Below are 19474 nucleotides of genomic sequence, written 5' to 3'. Positions count from 1 at the left end.
AGAGGCCCAACTGGGACCAGGATTCAGGCTGCGGGTGTCCAGCCTTTAAGGTCAGCCAGACTGGCTGCCTTCTAGCAGAAAAGACATGCTCTGTTCCTGTTAAGGCAGATGGAAGCGCCTGCTTGGGCCAAGGAGTGTCCAAGGAGCGACCTGGTCTCTTCTCATCGCGGTTGTCTTGAGTGTCTCAAGGCCTCTGACAGTGCTGTGGGCCAGGGACACAAGCCTCATTTCGCAGCAGGTGCAGAGACAGTAACCAGAGGAAGGGCATCGGTGCCAACGCCTACGCTCGGGGTCCTTCTCTCTGGAGGGACACAGGAGTTCCCAGTCCACCGCCCAGCGCCGGGCACACGGTGGCTCCTCAGCATTTCTTGAACGGAGGGCAGCATCTCCAAGCCGTGTGCGCCATGAGCGAAGGCACCTGGAGAAAGAGCCCAAAGGGCCCTTCTCGAGGCGTCGCAGCGTCGCGCGCGCCTCTGGGGACGCTGAGTCAGAGTCGCCGGGCGCGGGCACGGACGCGGGGAGGGGAGGGGGCGCCGACCGGAGGAGCGGGCAGCGGGGAGGGGAGGGATCGAGGGGAGAGGAGCGGCGCGGCGACGGGAGGGAGGAGGGGGCGCAGACTGGAGGAGCTGGGGCCCGCGGGGAGCCGGGAGGACCGCGGAGAGGGGCGGGAGCAGCGGGGGCCGGGGAGGGGGCGCGACGCGGCTGACGTGGGCCGGGGGCGGCGCGGCGGGCCGTGGGCGGCGGGGCCGCGCGGAGACTCCGCGATCCGAGGCGAGGACGAGCCGGCGCCGCGCCCGCGCCTCCCCGCACCGCCCTCGCCGCGCGCCCCACCGGCGGCCGCCGCCGCAGTCGAGCCCAGCCGCGTCCCCTCGGCGTTCCAGCGGCTCCCGGCGCCGCCATGGCCCGGGCGCTCTGGCCGCGCCTCGGCCGCATCCTCTGGCTAGCCTGCCTCCTGCCCTTGGCCCCGGCTAGGGTGGCCGCAGGTAAGGCGCCGCGCGGATCGGCCGGTCGCCCTCCCCGGTCGGCTGCGCGCCGGGGGCCTCGCCGGGAGCCGGGGCTGCGGAGGTGGCGCCCTGCGCTCACCTCCCTCCTCTCCCGAGGCCGCGCACTGTGGAGGGGAGCACGGCCTGTCCCTTCGCCCCTGTCCCCTGAAGTCGCCGGCACTTGGGGGGCTCCCCGCGCCCCTCGCTTCTGCAGCCCCCTCCAGATCGGCCCTGCCCTAGGAACGGCGCGGTGGCCGGGGCCTCCATCCCGGAGCCTGGGAACCTCGAAGCCGCTGGAGGTGGGGGAGGATGCTGCGGGGGGACCGGGGATGCTGGGGTCGGTCGTCACGCCACAGACCCCAGAGAGCGCGGCCAGATTGCCTCCAAATGTTGCCTTATTGGGAGAGGCGTGCCACCCAGCTCGTGTCGGCTTCGGGGTGGTGGTTGGGGGCGGGGGGATGCGATTTTCAGAGCCCGGGAAGCCAGCCTGCCATTTCCTCTCTGGGAATGGTTTCCAAAATGGACCCCGAGCTGGATCCGCTGGGTACCACTCCGTGTCCCCCGGTGCTGTGCTTCTAGCATCCCCACCTCCTCACCGCCCGAAGGCCAGCACCGCCTTTTTCTGGCCCATTTTGGCGACAAAATAAAGGGGACCTAGGTTGGAGAGTTTGGAGGAGACTGTTGGCAGCTATTGAGTGCGTTCAATATTCTTGAACGCAGCTATTCAATATTATCCAATATGTTCATCATGCCCCGTCCACCCTTCAAAGAATGGTAGAGAGAAGAAGAGATCAAATCCTAACTTGTGAAATGAAAGCCACAAGGGAAAGTAAAAACCCTGCATCTTAGGAGTGAATGTTAAGAGAATTTTGTGCTCGTCAGGATAATCTGCTTCTCCCTGGATATTCACATAGAAATGAGGTCTCTTGTCTGTTAGGTTTAGAGGTGTCCAGAAATGATCAATGTGGCCTAAATTGCTGGAAAAAAAAAGGAGGGGGTTAATTCTTTGGAAATCATATGTGGTTCCCAGCCTGGCCTACTGCACCCATGATACAGTTGAAACAGCTGAGATGCGGTTGGGGAAAACCCACAGGAGAGAAAGATTCAGAAGCCCTTTTGCAGCCTCCCCAGGTCTGGGTTAGACTCAGACATGCTTCCTGTACCAAGGGTTGAAGTCACAAGTCGGTGTCCTGGACCATTTATTAATTCCAGGTTGTGTTGTTCACACTTCAGAGATACTTTGGGAAGTGTTTTGGGCTGACAACATGTGCAAGGTGCAAAGGCCGATGTAACCCTTTTCTAGAAGGTTCTAGGGCCCCTGCAGGCTGTGTGGTCAGGGAGTATGTACATGCTCCAGGTGGAATCCAAGGGAGCCTGCTGGTGGGCGTTCTTCCACGGGTCAAGCTTCATGGCTCTTGCCACTTCACGTCTTGCTGTGGCCCTCTCAGCTCTGTGCCACTGGGGTGCCTGTGGGGTCCCTCAACCCTGGCGTGGGCTGCTCTGTACTCCAAGGCCAGGGCAACCTGGGCTCCTGAACCGGAAACATGGATTTCGACGGGTAGGTTACCCCACCGGGGCTTGGTCTCTTCAGCCACAGGTGGCAAAGCCTTCATGGTCTATTTCAGATTCTGGACAATTCTGAGACCCTGAAGACGAGGGGCAGCATCACCCAGGGGCTGTGAAATACCTGCTTTAAAAAACAAAAACACAAGCCTGAGAAAAGTGCCCTTGGAGTCTCAGCGTCTGGATAGGTGCTGGAGGGGATGGCTCCCAGGAGCTGGGCCACTTGTCTGCCGTAGCTGCGTTTGCTGTAGCCACATCCCCTGCCCTCCCCCACCCCGTCCCTCCTCCCAGCTGAGCTGGCTGCGCCCCTATTCCATTCCCCTGGCAACCGATCTGCGTCGTCTCGTACTCATCATCCTGCTGACATGCGCCCCGTCTTGCTGCAGATTCTAGCTGACCATTAGCATGCAGCCGAATGTCCCTGCCACCTGCCAGCCTCGCTCTGGCCCACGAGCCTCTCCTTGTCGGTGGCGGGGGCGGGGGGGGGGGGGGCGGGGGGAGACAGTGGGCAAGAGCAAGTGGGGGAAGGGTGGAAATGGCCTCTCATCTCAGCGCCTCCTTTTGCTGCAGCCTGGCGAAAGGCTGGGCCCCTTTCTCTGCCAGAGGCTGCCCCATAGCCAGAGGGACTTAGCCTGGGGCAAGGCAGATTTACTCTGACACCAGGCAGTAGCGTTATCCCCTGGGAGCCCTTGGGGACTCAGGTTCCCCAGTGTAAAATCTACACTGTTTTGTTTTGTTTTTTTTTCAATTTAAAGAATCTTTGAAAGTTTATTTTTTTTTTAGCTTTTATTTTATGTTGGAGTATAGCAAATTAATTGGAGAAGGCAATGGCACCTCATTCCAGTACTCTTGCCTGGAGAATCCCAGGGACGGGGGAGCCTGGTGGGCTGCCGTCTATGGGGTCACACAGAGTCGGACTCGACTGAAGTGACTTAGCAGCAGCAGTAGCAGCAGATTAATAATATGGTGGTAATTTCAGGTGGACAGCAAAGGGACTCAGCCATACACTGTGTTTTCTTGGAGAGACTTCTCTGTCTGGAATTCTCTCCTTGAGGTTAAGACACTGCCGGTCCCTTTTGCAGTGCTGGCCCAGATGACTTTATAATCCAAAATATGGCATCAAGGAAAGGGATTTGGAACCGATGTGTAACATGAGTGATAAGAAGGCTGGAGACAGAGAGTCCCCAGTGGGGGCAGGCAACGTGGTGTCGCCGGGTGAATGGGATCCAGCTGAGGACCCACTCACCCACCTCCCAGTTTGGCTGAATGAACAGGTCTCTCGTGAACCCCACAAGAGCAGGGGGCACGTCCTGTACTTCTGGGTCCCCTCAGAGCTGTGGGGTGGGGCCCAAGGAAGGGGCGCAGTCTGCAGCACCTGGATGAAGAGTTTCCTAGGGCAGCGCCAGGTGGCCTGGTCCTTCTGCCACACCCTTCTCTCCAGGTGCCACTCCGCAGCACAGTGTCCAACCCCTACTTGGTGCCGAGTGCTTGACTAGGCTCAGAGGAGATGGGGATGACCCCGGTCCTGCCCTCAGGGAGCTTGCGGTGCAGTTAGGGGAGATGAGGCAATGTCTATCCCAAGCCAGGGTGAGCTGTGTGCCAAGCTGTTGGGAGACTGCTAAAGAGGTGGGGGCGGGGGCGGGGGGGGTGGGAGTCAGGGAGGGCTTCCTGGAAGAAGTTATATCCACAGACAGCTAGGTGACAGCATGTGCAAAGGCCTTGAGGCTATGAAGGACAGAGCAAGTGTTAAAGCTACAGCATGGATGTGCCAAGACATGAATGTGGATTCCTTCTACCCAGAGGCTGGCCTGTGATCAGATGAACTGTGCAGGAAGCTGCTTGCTGGGGTGGCTGAGAGTAGGGCAGGACTGGAGGCCAAGGGTCAGCAGGTAGGATGGAGCAGTCATCTGCTGGATGGGGGCTTCCCAGGGTGGCGCTAGTGGTAAAGAATCTGCCTGGAAGTGCAGGAGACACAAGAGATGTGGGTTCGATCCCTGGGATGGGAAGATCCCCTGGAGGAGGGCATGGCAACCCACTCCAGTGTTCTTGCCTGGAGAATCCCATGGACAGAGGAGCCTGGCGGGCTACAGTCCATGGGGTCGCAAAGAGTCAGACACGACTGAGTGACTGAGCGCACACACACACACACACACACACACGCACACACACACGCACACACGCACACGCACACACACACGCACACACACACACAAGTGGTGTTCGTAGTGATGGCAAGGAGCAGCAAGAGTGGCAGGGGCCCAGGGACTGGGTCTTGAAACAGCTGGACCCTTTAACCAGACAGAGAATGACAGGTAATGAGAATGATAGGTTTGGGAGGGGAGAAAGCTAGGGGGTCTAGAGCAGGGCACCCCAACCTCTGGGATGAATGCCTGGTGATCTGAAGTGGAGCTGATGTAGTAATGATAGAAATGAAGTGCGTGATAAACGTGATGCACTTGAACCATCCTGAAACCATCCCTACCCCGCTCCCTACCCAGCTCAGTGGGAAAATTGTCTTCCACGAAACCGGCCCCAGGTGCCGAAAAGGCTGGGGACTGCTGCTGCACTCCTGGCCTACAGAACTTTGGATGATGAAGGATATATTTTCCATCTGTGCTGTCTGGGAGAGCTATGGCTCTTGAGCACTTGAAATGTGGCTCTGGTGCAATGGAGGGACTGAATTTTTTAGTATTAATTACATTTAAGTGATTAAACGTAATGGCATGTGGTTAGTAGCTACTACAACATTACTGCTTAGTAGAATTGCAGTCACTGTTCCTGGGTTCCATCAGCATTTAGGAGGTACCAGAAGCCAAGGGAGGGGGTGCCTATGCCTGGAAAAGGAGAGGTGGGAGGGGCTGAAATGATGGGGGTGGGTGTTGTGGCCCCTCCTCCCTTCCTTCTGTATCACCTCGTCTGCCCAGGTGTGCCCTGCCACAGGCTGGACAGTCTAACCTCGCCAGCCCTTCAGACGTCGCACCTGAAGAGGAAAACCCAAATTGCGGGAAAAGAGTTACCGAAACATGCAGTAGTGCTATTGACGAGAGGGAAGGGTTCTGGGAATTCAGATACACCTGCTTGAGAGATTATCTTGCAACCACTGAAGTTCATGTTAGGGCCCCCGCGGACATCCTTCTGATGTGTTGTCGTGTGGAAATAAAATCATGCAGAGTTGTGTGCAGAGGGTGATTCTGACGAAATTGAAGCTTTGGTGCATGAAAAAGAGCCAGAGGACCTTAATCTGTTAGCAGCTGTTTTTTTGCGGGGGAGGTGTAGGGTAACAGGACACTTCTAATACTCTTTACGCACATGTATTACCTTGTGTGTGTGTGGCCGTGCTGTGCTGTGTGGCATGCGAGATTTTAGTTCCCCAGCCAGAGATCCAACCCGTGCCCCCTGCATTGGGAGCATGGAATCTGAACCACTGAAGACCCGGCTTAACTTTTATGATGGAAACAAACCTGATTTTTAAAATCTTACCCACGAGTATGATAAAAGTCTGCAGCTATCTAAAGCAGGTGAAGCATAATAATTTAGGAAGATGCTTGATATGCAAAACCAGCAACAACAGTGGAATAATCTCAGAGTAAGCATCATTTGTTAAAAATAGTAGGAAATGTCCAAATATAGTAAGAGGGATTGTTGCCGATTATTTTAAAAGTTTTCTTTTTTTAAAAAATTTTATACCTTTCTGTATTTTCAGATTATAATTAATCTTACATTCAGCGTAAGACTGAATGGTCTTGGTCGGGTGGGGAGTATTATTTAAAAGGTCTCTTACATGGTCTCCATTCCATGTCCACCAGGCCCTGTTCTCTCTCTCTCTTTTGAAAAAAATATTTGTTTATTAAAAAAAAAAATTATTTATATTATTTGGCCATGCCAGGTCTTCACTGAGGCATGTGGGATCTTTCTTGTTTGTTGCAGCATGCAGGATCTTTTTTTCAGTTGCAGCATGAGGAATCTTTTTTTTTTTCTGTTATGACATGAGGGATCTAGTTCCCTGACCAGGGATTGAACCCAGGCCCCCTGCACTGGGAGAGCAGAGTCTTAGCCATTGGACCACCAGGGAAGTCCCGAGGCCCTGTTCTCTGCTTGCAACCTGCAAGTCTTAATTCCCAGGTTCCCTGTAAGAGCTGTATCCCCAATATGTCAGCTCAAGTTCCTCAAGGAGCAGACCCAGCTGGAATCAGAGCGCTCCAGTGCTGACCCCAGCCGAGACCCTGGGGGTCCCTGAGAACGTGTGGTCCTGTGGAGCTTTCTGTGATAATGAAGATCTGTATCCACAGTGTCCACTCTCGTGACCCTTGGCCACATGCGGCTGTTGAGCCCTTGGAACGTGGCCAGTGGGACCGAGAAAGTGGGTTTGAAGTTTGTTTCCTTTTGACTGAAGCTTCGGGAGCCCCACATGGCTAGTGGAACCAACCGTATCGGGTGGCTCAGATCTAGAAGCTCTCAGTTTATGGATTTGCAGTCTGAGACCAAAGAGAAGGGGCCTAGTCTTGGATCACAGTGACCCTTCCTCCCAAGGCTTGTTCTGCCATGTCAAGGCGTGAAGCCTCTAAGGGGGTCCAAATTCAGCTCTGTGTTTCAACTTGCAATTTTGTTTCACATGTAAAGCTCGGGCCCAAACAGTGGGTGATGGGGGGCCCTTTCTGGGAAGCAGCTGCAGTGGGTCCTCCTGTGACATGAACTGATGGTCATTTTTGTAGCTGAGAAGCCTGGCCAGGTCAGCAGACTCAGGCTCTATAAGGCCCTGTGTGGCTGGCATGAAAAAAGAAAATACATTGAGACACTGGAAAGAGTGTGGGTTTGGAGTCAGCTGGGCCTGGCAATGTGCTAATTGTATGATCCTTGGGCTTGTCCCTTGACCTGACTCAGTTTCTCCACCCATAAGATGAAGAGACGCCCACGCAGCGTGGGGCAGTGGCACTCCTGGCCATGCCCTCTCCTGAAACACAGCCTTTGTTTCTGGGTTCCTAGGCTTGTATGAGCTTCAGCTCACCACTGATGGCCCTGCCACCACGGGGGCAGAGGTGACCATCATGGCCAGCCTGGTGGCCGACGACAACGGCAGCCTGGCCCTGCCCGCCAGCACCCACCTCTACCACTTCCACTGGATCCACACCCCACTGCTGCTCACGGGGAAGGCAGACGAGGCTTTCAGTTCCACCATCCGCGTTGTGGGGAGCGTGCCCGGGGACTTCCCGGTCTCCGTCTGGGTCACCGCCGCCGACTGTGGGATGTGCCAGCCTGTGGCCAGGAGCCTCCTCGTCCTCCCCATCACTGGTGAGGACCTTCCCTCCTAGCTGATTTGCCTTCAGGCTCTTGGGGCAGAGAAAACAACCAGGCATCACAACCTGCATCATAGGCATCACACCCATCACACACAGGCAGATCAGACCCATGGTTCTCAGTTTCTGTCAGTTGCGTTCACAAAGGATCAGAAAATGGTAATACCCATTGCTGGCAGGGCTGTGCTGAAATGGACACAAAGTGCGTATTTGCTACTGGGGTGTAAACTGATACACTGCTTTGGGAGAGGAGCTGATCCATATGTATCAATGGCTGTAAGTTATTTCAGTCTTCCGCTCCTTCTTTCTCTTTCTCTCTTTCCCTATCCCCCCCACCCCCCTCTCTTTCCCCTTCTTCCTCCCTCACACCCTCCCTCCCTTCTCTCTATTTCCAAGAACTCCCTGCTTTCTTGGAGTTTACAATCAATTTTTTTCTCATTTCTTTGGCTGCGCTGGGTCTTATCTCAGGCAGGATCCTTAGTTCCGGCATGGGAGCTCTTAATGGTAGCATGTGGAGTCCAGCTCCCAGGCCCCCTGCCTTGGAGGTGTGCAGTCTTAGCCGCTGGACCACCAGGGAAGTCCCTGTGCTATGCTGGGTTGAATCACTGCTTTGCAACCTGTGGACTGTAGCCCGCCAGGCTCTTCTGTCCATGGGGATTCTCTAGGCAAGAATACTGGAGTTGGTTGCCATGCCCTCCTCCAGGGGATCTTCCCAACCCAGGGATCGAACCCAGGTCTCTCGCACTCCAGGCGGATTCTTTACCCTCTGAGCCATCAGGGAAGCCCAAGAATACGGGAGTGGGTTTCCTATCCCTTCTCCAGGGGATCTTCCTGACCCAGGAATCAAACCGGCATCTCCTGCATTGCAGGCAGATTCTTTACCAGCTGAGCTACCAGGGAAGAAGCCTCAGAGAAATCCCTACAATCTATTAAAGAACTTATCTTCAGGTAATGAACCTCCATTTGGGTAATGGTTTATGCACAAAAGTGTTCATTACAGTTTCTATAAAACAGAGGAAAATAGCAACAAGCTAAGTATGCAGCCATAAGAATACTGATATAATTTGTAATAATAATGATCTTTACAAAGAGTGTGTTTTAGCCTGAGAGAGTACTCAGGCTTGTAAATTTTTAAAGATCAAAATGAAATTCTATGACCAATTTGATCAACTGTGTTTAATGTATGTATACCTTAAGTACGTACACACGTATACTTGGCAATGGGCTTCTCACCTGGCTCAGTGGTAAAGAATCCACCTGCAGTGTGTGAGATGTGGTTGCATCCCTGGGTTGGGAAGATCCCCAGGAGAAGGAAATGGCAACCCACTCCAGTATTCTTGCCTGGAGAATCCCACAGACAGAGGAGCCTCGGGCTACAGTCCACGCGGTTGCAAAAGAGTCAGACACGACTGAGTGACTAAACAGCAACAGCAAATGTGGTCAGTAGAAATCTTGTGTTTTTTCTAGGCTCATCTAATACTTCAAAATATTTCCCAAGAGTCGATTTAAAAGCCTGCGCATTTCCTTCTGGTCCTGGGCATCTTTTGTGCCAGAAAGTTCAGGGTCCTGCTGAAAGGGGTACAGGAGCGAACTGTATGTGTAAGACAGGAAGTGAGTCTTCACCAGCATCCGCTGGCCCGGGGCAGTGCCTAGGAGGGGGCCGTATGCCTCTGTGTTCGGAGACCTGCAGGGTCCCCTCTTGCTACCACGGCGGTGACAGTCAGGAGGTCGGGTCGGGGAGAGGCTGCCCTGCCAGCGGGCACATGTCTCCGCCCTCCTCCACCCTGGGGGCGGGGGACTCACCCTCCCTGGTTTCTCCCTCCCAGAGTTCCTCGTGGGGAACCTTGTGGTCACCCAGAACACCTCCCTGCCCTGGCCCAGCTCCTACCTCACCAAGACAGTCCTTAAAGTCTCCTTCCTCCTCCACGACCCCAGCAACTTCCTCAAGAATGCCTCATTCCTCTACAGCTGGGACTTTGGAGATGGGTATGTTCTGACCCCCTCTGATGCCCCAGAGGCCTGGCCTGTGTGGAGCGCTCTGTACTCTGCTATCTTCGCCTGCTCTCGCTCACTCCGAACATGCCTTGCACACCCGCTCTGCCAAACTCGGGGTCCCTGGGGACCAGTGTGAGCCAGTCTAATCCCTAACAAAACCTGTTCCAAATTTACAGATTTAAAATAGTAAACAGTAAACATAATAAACCCAGACTAGATTGGAATGTAGGCGATGATCCCCTGCAATTGAATAGTTTGGCAGTGGGGAAGGCATTTCTAAGAATACAAATAAAAGGTAGAAACTGTAAAGGAAAAAAAATGCGAAGTTTGGCATTATCAGATTTAAAATTTGAAATGAAAGAAGCAAGTTGAGCCAAAAGATAATGGTTAAACTGGAAGAAAATATTTGGAAGATATATAATAGGTAAAGGTTTGATAAACTTCATATATAAAGAGCATCAACAAATCAACAAAAATATTTTCTTTATTGTTACTCAAGCTCCTTTTGAAGTGATTCAGGTAATTGTAGGGGAAAAAGTCATAACCTAAGATGGAGGTATGATTCTTCCTGTTTTACAGATGAGAAAAGTAAGGCTGAGAGTTATGTAGATAGGAAATTTGGAGCTGAGATTCAAAGCCAGATTTGTCTTAACTCCAAAGTTCGTATTTCTCCCCTTCCCAGATCATGTCTATCTAACACATGGTCCGTCCTTGGTCTGGATGGAGTTGCAGAGCTCTTCCTGGCAGGCGACAGGCGCCTGTTGCTAAGAGTTCTTCTACCTGTAACTTACAAGTCCAAAGATGACCAGCAGCCACTCCACCCATGCAGGTCAGCTGACCTCATGGCCTGGCTGGCCCTGGGGACTGCTGCTAAGGTGACATTTTGGCTCGCAAAATGACATTGGTCTGAATGTGTCACTGGACACCCAACCGCTGACCCTAAAAAGTCACGTGGATCACTCCTGTCATCTCTCCCCTCCCCAACACCTTACAGCACCCAGATGGTGACCAGAGATGGTACCGTCTATTATAACTATTCCATCATCGGATCCTTCACCGTGAAGGTCAAGGTGGTGGCAGGGTGGGAGCAGGTCACACCGGACGCCGGGAAGGGCATTCTGCAGAAGACGGGTGACTTCTCCGCCTCGCTGAAGCTGCAGGGTGAGTCTCGGGGGGCTGGTGTGGGTTGAGCGTTTGGCCCGTCGAGGAGCCCTGGGTACCACTTCTTCCAGGGCTGGATCACATACAGATCAGAGTGGCTTGCACAGCCTCTCTTCAGCTCCCTTGGCAGCCCTGTGAGGCGTCTGTCGTTCCCCACTTCTAAGAGGGCACTGAAGGCCCCGGAGGAGGTCAGGGGGCACCGAGTGGCCGAGCCCAGACTCTGTGCCGTGATAGGACGCATCCCCGTCACTCTCTGTTTCCGGCTACATCTGCCTCCAGTCAAGGAGCGTCCTGTCGGGGACGCGACGGCCCCTGTCGGCTGCACCGGGAGGGAGCCTCCAGACCCGCCGCTCCTGGCTTTGTTAAGACGGGGCACTGGGGCAGCTGCAGCCGATTTCTCAGTCATGCAAACAGGGCGCTGCTCCCCTGCCCCCCACACAGCACAGATGGTGGGGAGGGAGGTGGTTATCCCAAGCCAGCCCCAGGTCCTGCTGACCAGAGTCCTGCTGGCTTCCCACAGCGGTCTCAGTCTAAGCGGCTCCAGCATCTGCTGCTGATGGGGAAGCAGGACTCTGGATGTGACCTGTGACCCTTCCTTCCGGGGGGTCAAGTGGACAGGGTGGTGGTCGCACAGCCTGGGAGCCCCGGGAGCCCCGAGACAGCTGTCGTCAGCCACCAGACATAATGAGGTCTTCCTCTTTGCCTTTCAGAAACCCTTCGAGGCATCCAAGTCTTGGGGCCCACCCTAATTCAGACGTTCCAAAAGATGGTAGTGACCTTGAACTTCATGGGGAGGTGAGTGAAGCCTGGAGCACACTGTGCTTGAGCTGTGGTCCTGTCCACACTCCCACTGAGAGGCTCCTGACTTTGTTTCAGTTCAGTTCAGTCGTTCAGTCGTGTCCGACTCTGTGACCCCATGGACTGCAGCACGCCAGGCTTCCCTGCCCATCACCAACTCCCAGAGCTTGCTCAAACTCATGTCCATCAAGTCGGTGATGCCATCCAACCATCTCATCCTCTGTTGTCCCTTTCTCCTCCTGCCCTCAATCTTTCCCAGCATCAGGGTCTCTTCAAATGAGTGAATTCTTTGCATCGGGTGGCCAAAATATTGAGTTTCAGCTTCAGCATCAGTCCTTCCAATGAATGTTCAGGACTGATTTCCTTTAGGATGGACTGGTTGGATCTCCTTGCAATCCAAGGGACTCTCAAGACTCTTCTTGAGCACCATAGTTCAAAAGCATCAGTTCTTCAGCGCTCAACTTTCTTTATGGTCCAACTGTCACTTCCATACATGACCACTGGATTTCATCCCTGAGGGGACCCAAGTTAGGGAACACACGGAGTGATGAGCCCACCCTTCAGTGGGGCGTGGGAGAGCCACAGCATGACTCCATTCTCAGGGTCCAGGGGAGGGAGCACTGGCCTTGTGGGGCTGTCTGCAACGTGGGACTGCCCTCACCCCTTCAAATCTATAGAAAGCCCACTTATCCTTTCAGATCCTACTCAAATGTCACTTCCTCCAGGAAGCCTTCCCTGACTTCCTCATTGAGAGCGTGCTTCTCCGTCCCTGTGACACTCTAAGGGCATCACTGGAGCATGCATTCTGCCTCACCCAGCAGTCTGTGCATGTCCCTGTATGTGTCACTGCCCTGGCCTCCCCTTGGAATCTCGGGCCACCTCTTATGTACTATCATGTTTCCTGGAGGCCTGGGCGCCGGGGTATTCTTTCCTGGAAAGAACGCTGAAGTTCATGACTGCCTGACCTTTCTTGGACTTGCTCTGTGCTCACACCCCTTGGCAAGCCATTGCTGAAAATCACCCCCCCATTTCCCTGCAGCCCCCCTCTGAACGTGTGCTGGCGTCTTAAGCCCGAGTGCCTCCCGCTGGAGGAAGGGGAATGCCACCCGGTGTCCGTGGACAGCACGGCTTACAACCTGACCCACATCTTCCGGGACCCCGGGGACTACTGCTTCAGCATCCAGGCTGAGAACGTCATCAGCAAGGCGCACCAGTACCACAAGGTCCAGGTGTGGCCCTCCAGTAAGTGACTCTTTGCCTCTGCTCCCAGCAGAAACCGGTCGACCCTGCCACCTCCACCAGTCACCCTTGGTCCCCCAGTGGCCACCAGCAGCCTATCCCACTGTTACTGGAATCCTCGGTAGCCCTGCCGGCCCCAGTCAACACCAGTGCTGATCACCCATAGCACCACCACGAACCTCTCGTGCCATCGGCCACTGCTCTAGCCCCCCGATACCAGCCCTTTAGTCCCACCAACACCACCCTCAACACCAGCACCACTAGCTGTAACAACAGCAAACTCAGCCGTTGCCCGGCGACTTGTCCAAAACCACGGCCACCACCACCACACACTACTGACCGTTCTTCCAGCATCTTCACGAGCCAGAGTCAACGCTGCCACGGCAACCACCCTGGCCAACATCAGCACCGCTGTCGATGCCCCTGCTCCCAGCCCCAGCGCCCACCATTTGGGCCAGCGCCATCCACACCGTGCTGCCCCGGGATCATCCCAACTTCAGCTCTTGCGTTGCCACCACCGCTGCCAGTGGGCAACGTCCCTCCCACACGTGACCTCTGCCTCCCTTGTCCCCAGCGCGAGCCCTCCATCCTTCACTGCCGTCACACCTGCCCCATCACCTGTGTCTCAGTGTTTTTGCTTCCAGCAAAACAAGCATCTCCATGGCGACTGTGCTGGCCTCACTGGGCTTTCAGTCTCCCAGGGAGTGCAGGCAGCTCGGAAAGTGTGCAGTGCAGTCTCCCCCATTCACATGGATGCCCAGCCGTCCCCCCGGCATACTCTTCTCCAAACAGTGACATGGCCCAGCTGCTGGCTTGCAGCCGTGGGATTGGCTGATGACAGCACCGGGTTCTCCCCTTCACTTCCAGGGGGTCCTCTGGATGTCCTCCCCCAGAAGGGGGCTTTCTTCTGTGGAGTAGAAAGCATCCCAGACCCTAGGGATGGTCTTTCAGATGCCCAGCCAGGTCCCACCCTGTGCGGAATTAAAGGGGACCCCCTGCCAGCTGCACTTGCCCCAAGGTTGGCCCCATCGATGCACCAGATGTGCTCACTGCCCCCTTTAGTCTCCCAGTCCCTCTTCCTTGAGCCGACTCCATGCTCTGCCCTGGGCCCTGGCTGACCCTGTGTGCCAGGCAGACTCTCTGACCTGCAGGCATCCCTGGCAGCCTTGGGCCCTGACTCCCCCAGCACCTCCTGGGCACTGAGCACCTGGGGTCCCCTGAATCCTGCGGAGAAAGGTGGCACTGCAGGTAATCCATGCTGCCTTTCCTCGGAGACAGATCCTTTTGGTGTGTGGTGGTGTCTCTACCAGGAGGAGAGCAGGGGAAGGGTGAGAAGGAACCCACACTTGTCGATCACCTGCCTTGCACCTGCCTCACCTGGTTGCATCTCCACGGCTGCCTCGTGGGTCAGCATGGCTGTCAGGTCACCTGGGCAGAGCCAGGATTTGCCCCCAGGACCCGCTGGGCTCTTCTTGCTCTGCCCTGTGGCTTCTCCACAACAGGATCTAAGCGAGCAAGCCCAGAGCTGCTGGAGGTCACAGGGATGCTTGGGTGTCCTCACACCCTGGTCTCCTTCCCCAACGCAAGTCACCCGAGAGAGAAAGAAGGGAGCTGCTGGGTCTTTCATGGTCTAGGCTTGGAAGTTGTACATCATCCCTCTGTCCTCTGCCGCTGTTTAGAAGCAAGTTGCTATGAGTCCAGCCCACACTCTGGTGGGAAATTTAGTTGCACCCTTTGGAAGTTACTATCAAGTATCACTTTAAAACCCCAACAGACCCTACCTTGGGTTTTGTGAAATCCTGGATTTGCCCATCGGAGTTGCCTGATTGGGATCCACACACACAAAGAGGGAAAAGGCTCTGGTTGGCTCTGTTCTCTCCCCCATGCTGCACCCTGAGAGCTGGTATTCAGCACTGTCTGCCCAGGCTCATGGCTTCACCCTCTCTTCCTCCCAGGCATCCAGCCGGCTGTCTTTGCTTTCCCATGTGCCACGCTCATCACCATGATGCTGGCCTTCATCATGTACATGACCCTGAGGAATGCTACTCACCAGAAGGACATGGTGGAGGTGGGTGCTCGGTGGGGAGAGATGGACCCCTGGCCTTGACAGGAGAGGATCTATGGAGAGGGCGAGGAAGGGGCCAGACCAGGGGGTCTAGGAGGTGCTCTGGATGTCAGAGCAAGACCCCAGGGCTGGGGCTGACATACCCATGAAGCATCCATAACGGGGGCCCTGTTGATCAACTTGGTTGTTTCTCATGTCACTTACCTCCTACTCCGCTTGCCCTTGGCCTGCCCGCCATGCCCATGAGCTGGTAAAGGAGAGAGCACCCAAAAGCAGGGGGAAACCCAGAAAGCAGAAAAGCCAAGGGCACAGGGAAGCCCCGTGTAGTGTCCGAGAGGTGTTTCTGTGCGTGCAGCAACCAGACAGCTGTGCTTGTAAGAGGCTGCCCAGCCAGGTTGCTGAGCTCGTAAGGCCACCTCACAGGGCTCCCGGTGGGTGGGAGGGTGATTGACCCATGGGGTTTTGTTCACCATAGGTGGCTGATTTTGACTTTTCCCCCATGTCTGACAAGAACCCGGAGCCGCCCACGGGGGTCAGGTGCTGCTGCCAGATGTGCTGTGGGCCCTTCTTACTGGAGACGCCGTCTGAGTACCTGGAGGTCGTCCGCGAGAACCACAGGCTGCTGCCTCCCCTCTACAAGTCTGTCAAAACTTACACGGTCTGAGCGCCGCCCACCCCCAACCCAGTTTCAGTGTTAACTGACTGCTGACCGGGAATTTTGGGCTGTGTCGGGGGAAGGCTGGTGCACACCATGAGTGTGGGGCCATCCGCCCTGGCCAGTCATCCATCTGTACAGTCTAGCCACCTCCACAAGCCCCGCTCAGTCCCACCTCCCAGCCGTCCATCCATCTATACGGCCGGAAGCCCCTCTCGGTCAGCCCTGCTCCGCCCCTTGCCTTTGAGGAGGCCCCCAAGCGGGACTCTGACACTGGACGTGGCCCCTGTTCTCTACCAGGTGTGCCCGTTGCCCCTCACCGATTCCTCCCCTATTTGGCACATTTGCCATCCACCTGGGGTTCACACTTCCCTCCTCCAGGCGGCCCTGCCCAGGTCAGCGAGCTAGGAGGAAGCTCACAAATGGTTAATTCAAGGCTACATCATGAAAGGTCTTACATACAGGGACAAGCGTGCACGACGTCACCCAGACGTTTCAGATGACTTCCTCTCTCTCAGTTGGTTGCTGAGATGTCCCCTCGATCAGAGCTAAAAGGAAACCTGACCTTTCCCACATGGCCCGACAGCTCCGGGGCCTGGCTCCTGCCTCTGTGTGCTGTCCCAGGGGCTCCTAGAGCCCCTTCTAAGGACACCGTGTTCCCTGTCTGCTTGCTGGGGGTCAGGTGGGGGGCAGGGCTAATGCTTGGTGAGCGTGAAGTGCTTCGTAGACAGCACTTTCTTTTACTGAGTCCTTTTCAACTTGCATTGAGGAAGAGGCTCTGCAGCAAAAGAAAGAGTCAGGCTGGGGGGAAACTTGGGTACCCTGTGTGGGGGACAGAGTTCTCGCCCCCTTATCTGCTCCCAGGGTGGCCTTGAGAGGGAAGAGGACTGGATGGAGCCCAGGGTGGGGGACCAGTCCACCCCTCTCCCTTTGGCCCAGAGGCCTGGGGGAGGCAGGTCAGGTGCAGAGACTGTGGGAACAGAGGGAGCCCACGGTTGGGACCCCATCCAACCGTGCAGGAGTGGGGAGCAAGCTGGGCCTGTCTGGGGAGGGGGCAGGGCCACGGAGGCCAAGCTCTGTTGCCATAATTTTTTGCTCTCAGACTTTGTGCTGAAGACAGCGTACCCACTGTTGTACAGCTCATACTCATAAATACTGCCGTTATTGCTGAATAAAGCTTGTGTGCTCTGACGATAGCCAAGTCTAGAGAGGGTGGCCAAGTCTCTTTCTTTTCTGTGCCTGGACGTTTGTGCCTTGCAAGCAGCAGGAGAGGTTCTTGGATGCAGCTGGATGCCCATCACGTTCTCGGGCAGGTGCACGGGATGGAGCCGCTGTCCCAGGCTCCAGTCTTGGTTTGGACCAGCGGTTCTCAAACTGCCGCTTAGGCTGCCTCACAGACGGTCGGGCTCCTGAGGGTCCCCCAGGGGTGGGTCCAGGCGCCCCCAGATGACTCTTAAGTCTGAGACTCTGGGGGTGACTCTTGGTCAGGGTAGGACATAGGCCACACCTAGGAACTTGGAAATGCTGATCCCTGGGCCCCATGCCACACCTGAAACAGCTCCTGGGAGCGGGGCAGCTTCAGTGCACCCTCAAGTGTGAGAGCTTCCTGTCTCCAGCAGGCCCTCTTGAACTTTGTTCAAACACTAGGACTTAGGGGTAGGTTTGAGAAAAGAGATTCCGTTTGCATGCTTAGTTGTTCAGTCGTGTCCGACTCTTTGCAACCCTTTGAACTGTAGCCCACCAGGCTCCTCTGTGCATGGGATTCTCCAGGCAAGAACACTGGAATGAGTTGCCATACATGCCAGGGGCTCTTCCCCTCTCAGGGATTGAACCCGTGTCTCTTATGTCTCCTGCACTGGCGGGCGAGTTCTTTATCACTAGTACCACCTGGCTTCCCTGATGGCTCAGCGGGTAAAGAGTCCCCTTGCAATGCAGGGAACACAGGAGATGCGGCTTAGGTCCCTGGGTTGGGAAGATCCCCTGGAGGAGGAAATGGCAACCCACTCCAGTATTCCTGCCTGAAAAATCCCATGGACAGAGGAGCTTAGTGGGCTGCAGTCCTTAGGGTTTCAAAGTGTCGGACACAAACGAGTGAATAAGCACCTGGATATAGCCAATTAGAGAAGGAAATGGCAACCCACTCCAGTATTCTTGCCTGGAGAATCCCAGGAACGGAGGAGCCTAGTAGGCTGCCATCTATGGGGTCGCACAGAGTCGGAGACGACTGAAGTGACTTAGCAGCAGCAGCAGCATAGCCAATTAACAGTGTTGTGATAGTTCTAGGTGAATAGCGTAGGGACTTAGCCATATATATATACATGCATCCACTCTCCCCCAAACTCTCCTCCCAGCCAGGCTGCCACATGACATTGAGCAGGGTTCCATGTTCTATACCGTGGGTCCTTGTTGGTTATCCATTTTAAACATAGCAGTGTGTACGCGTCCATCCCAAACTCCCTAACCATCCCTTTCCCCTGGCAACCGTAAGTTCGTTCTCTGTGAGTCTATTTTTTAAGTTCTTTTGTATTGCTTCTTTTTAGATTCTACATATAAGGGATGTCTTATGATATTTCTCCTCTGTCTGAGAACTGTCAGGATTCTGTATTAGTTCACCCTACACTTACATCCCAGCCCCAGATGGCAAAAGGGCTGGGCAGCCATTCCCAGCAGCCTGCAGTTCTAGGAGGCACTTCACCATGGCTAATGAGAGGCTGCGGGTTCTAATGACCACAGGATGTCACGAGCAGAAGCAACTGAATGTATTTTTGCCGGTACCTGTTAAGAGCCATGTTTTCCTTGAAGAAGCCCGTCACCCCAGACATGCCCGGGTGTCTTGGAAGATTTCGGAGCGTTTAAGCGTGATAGGATTAAAGCAGGCTTCCAAGGCAAGGTAGATGAATTCATCTATTCTGGGTTGAATAGCTGTTGTCATTGTTGTTCCGTTGCTAAGTTGTATCTGACTCTGCGCAACCTCATGGACTGTAGCATGCCAGGCTTCCCTAGCCTTCACCATCTCCCAGACCTTGCTCAAACTCATGTCCATTGCCTCGGTGATGCCACCCAACCATCTCATCCTCTGTCGCCCCCTTCTCCTCCTGCCCTCAATCTTTCCCAGCATCAGAGTGTTTTCCAGTGAGTCGGCTCTTGGCATCAAGTGGCCAAAGTATTGGATAGTGACTCTCCTTAAATTCATATCCACCCTGGATTGGTGCATGGGCCCTTCTGTGGAAACAGAGTCTCTACAGATGTGATCAAGTTAAGATGAGGTCTTGTTCATCATCAGAGCGGGAAAGCCATGGCTGTCTTCTGAGGATGATGCCTTGTTCTGTGTTGGGGGTGGGGATCAGAGGGTGGGAGGGAGGCAGCCAGGCTCTGGAAGGTACGGCAGGGGCCGCAGCTGGGCTGGAGCCTGGCTAAGGGGCTGAGGAGGAGCTGGGACCACCAGGCAGGATCTGGGTCTGGGGCTCTTAACCTGAGGATGCCTGACTCCCAAGGGACCTATGGAGAGAATTCACCAGCTTGGATGGGAGAAATGACATCTCTGCTGTTAGAAACCTTTAATCAAATCGAGGTCATAAATATAGGCCCGAAACTGTTGTCAGCAGTTTCTGTGGCTTTGCCATCAGTAACAATCACAAATGTGTTCACATCACATTCCAATTGTGAATCTCTCAAAACGACATTTATGCTGATCATGCCTTCAGAATCACAGTTGTTATTA

The 19474-nt window shown here is 54.9% G+C and overlaps 1 protein-coding gene across 1 annotated transcript; it reads left to right on the top strand.

The window, feature by feature from the left end:
- Positions 1-898: 898 nt before the first annotated feature.
- Positions 899-15762, top strand: TMEM130 (transmembrane protein 130). Its single transcript, XM_052636033.1, has 8 exons — positions 899-983; positions 7530-7835; positions 9667-9826; positions 10830-10996; positions 11707-11791; positions 12834-13036; positions 14989-15101; positions 15574-15762. The coding sequence occupies exons 1-8, from the start codon at positions 899-901 to the stop codon at positions 15760-15762; spliced, it is 1308 nt and encodes a 435-aa protein (XP_052491993.1).
- Positions 15763-19474: the final 3712 nt, after the last annotated feature.

Source organism: Budorcas taxicolor, chromosome 2 (genome assembly GCF_023091745.1).
Source record: "Budorcas taxicolor isolate Tak-1 chromosome 2, Takin1.1, whole genome shotgun sequence".
NCBI lineage: Eukaryota > Metazoa > Chordata > Mammalia > Artiodactyla > Bovidae > Budorcas > Budorcas taxicolor.
This window is presented reverse-complemented; position numbering and strand designations above follow the sequence as displayed.

What these genes read in the sequence shown, in the direction of transcription:
- TMEM130 (XM_052636033.1), top strand. Translation starts at nt 899, where the DNA reads ATGGCCCGGGCGCTCTGGCCGCGCCTCGGCCGCATCCTCTGGCTAGCC. An exon ending in GGTCCAGGTGTGGCCCTCCA is followed by an intron (nt 13,037 to 14,988) that starts GTAAGTGACTCT and finishes TCTTCCTCCCAG; the next exon opens with GCATCCAGCCGGCTGTCTTT. An exon ending in ACCAGAAGGACATGGTGGAG is followed by an intron (nt 15,102 to 15,573) that starts GTGGGTGCTCGG and finishes TGTTCACCATAG; the next exon opens with GTGGCTGATTTTGACTTTTC.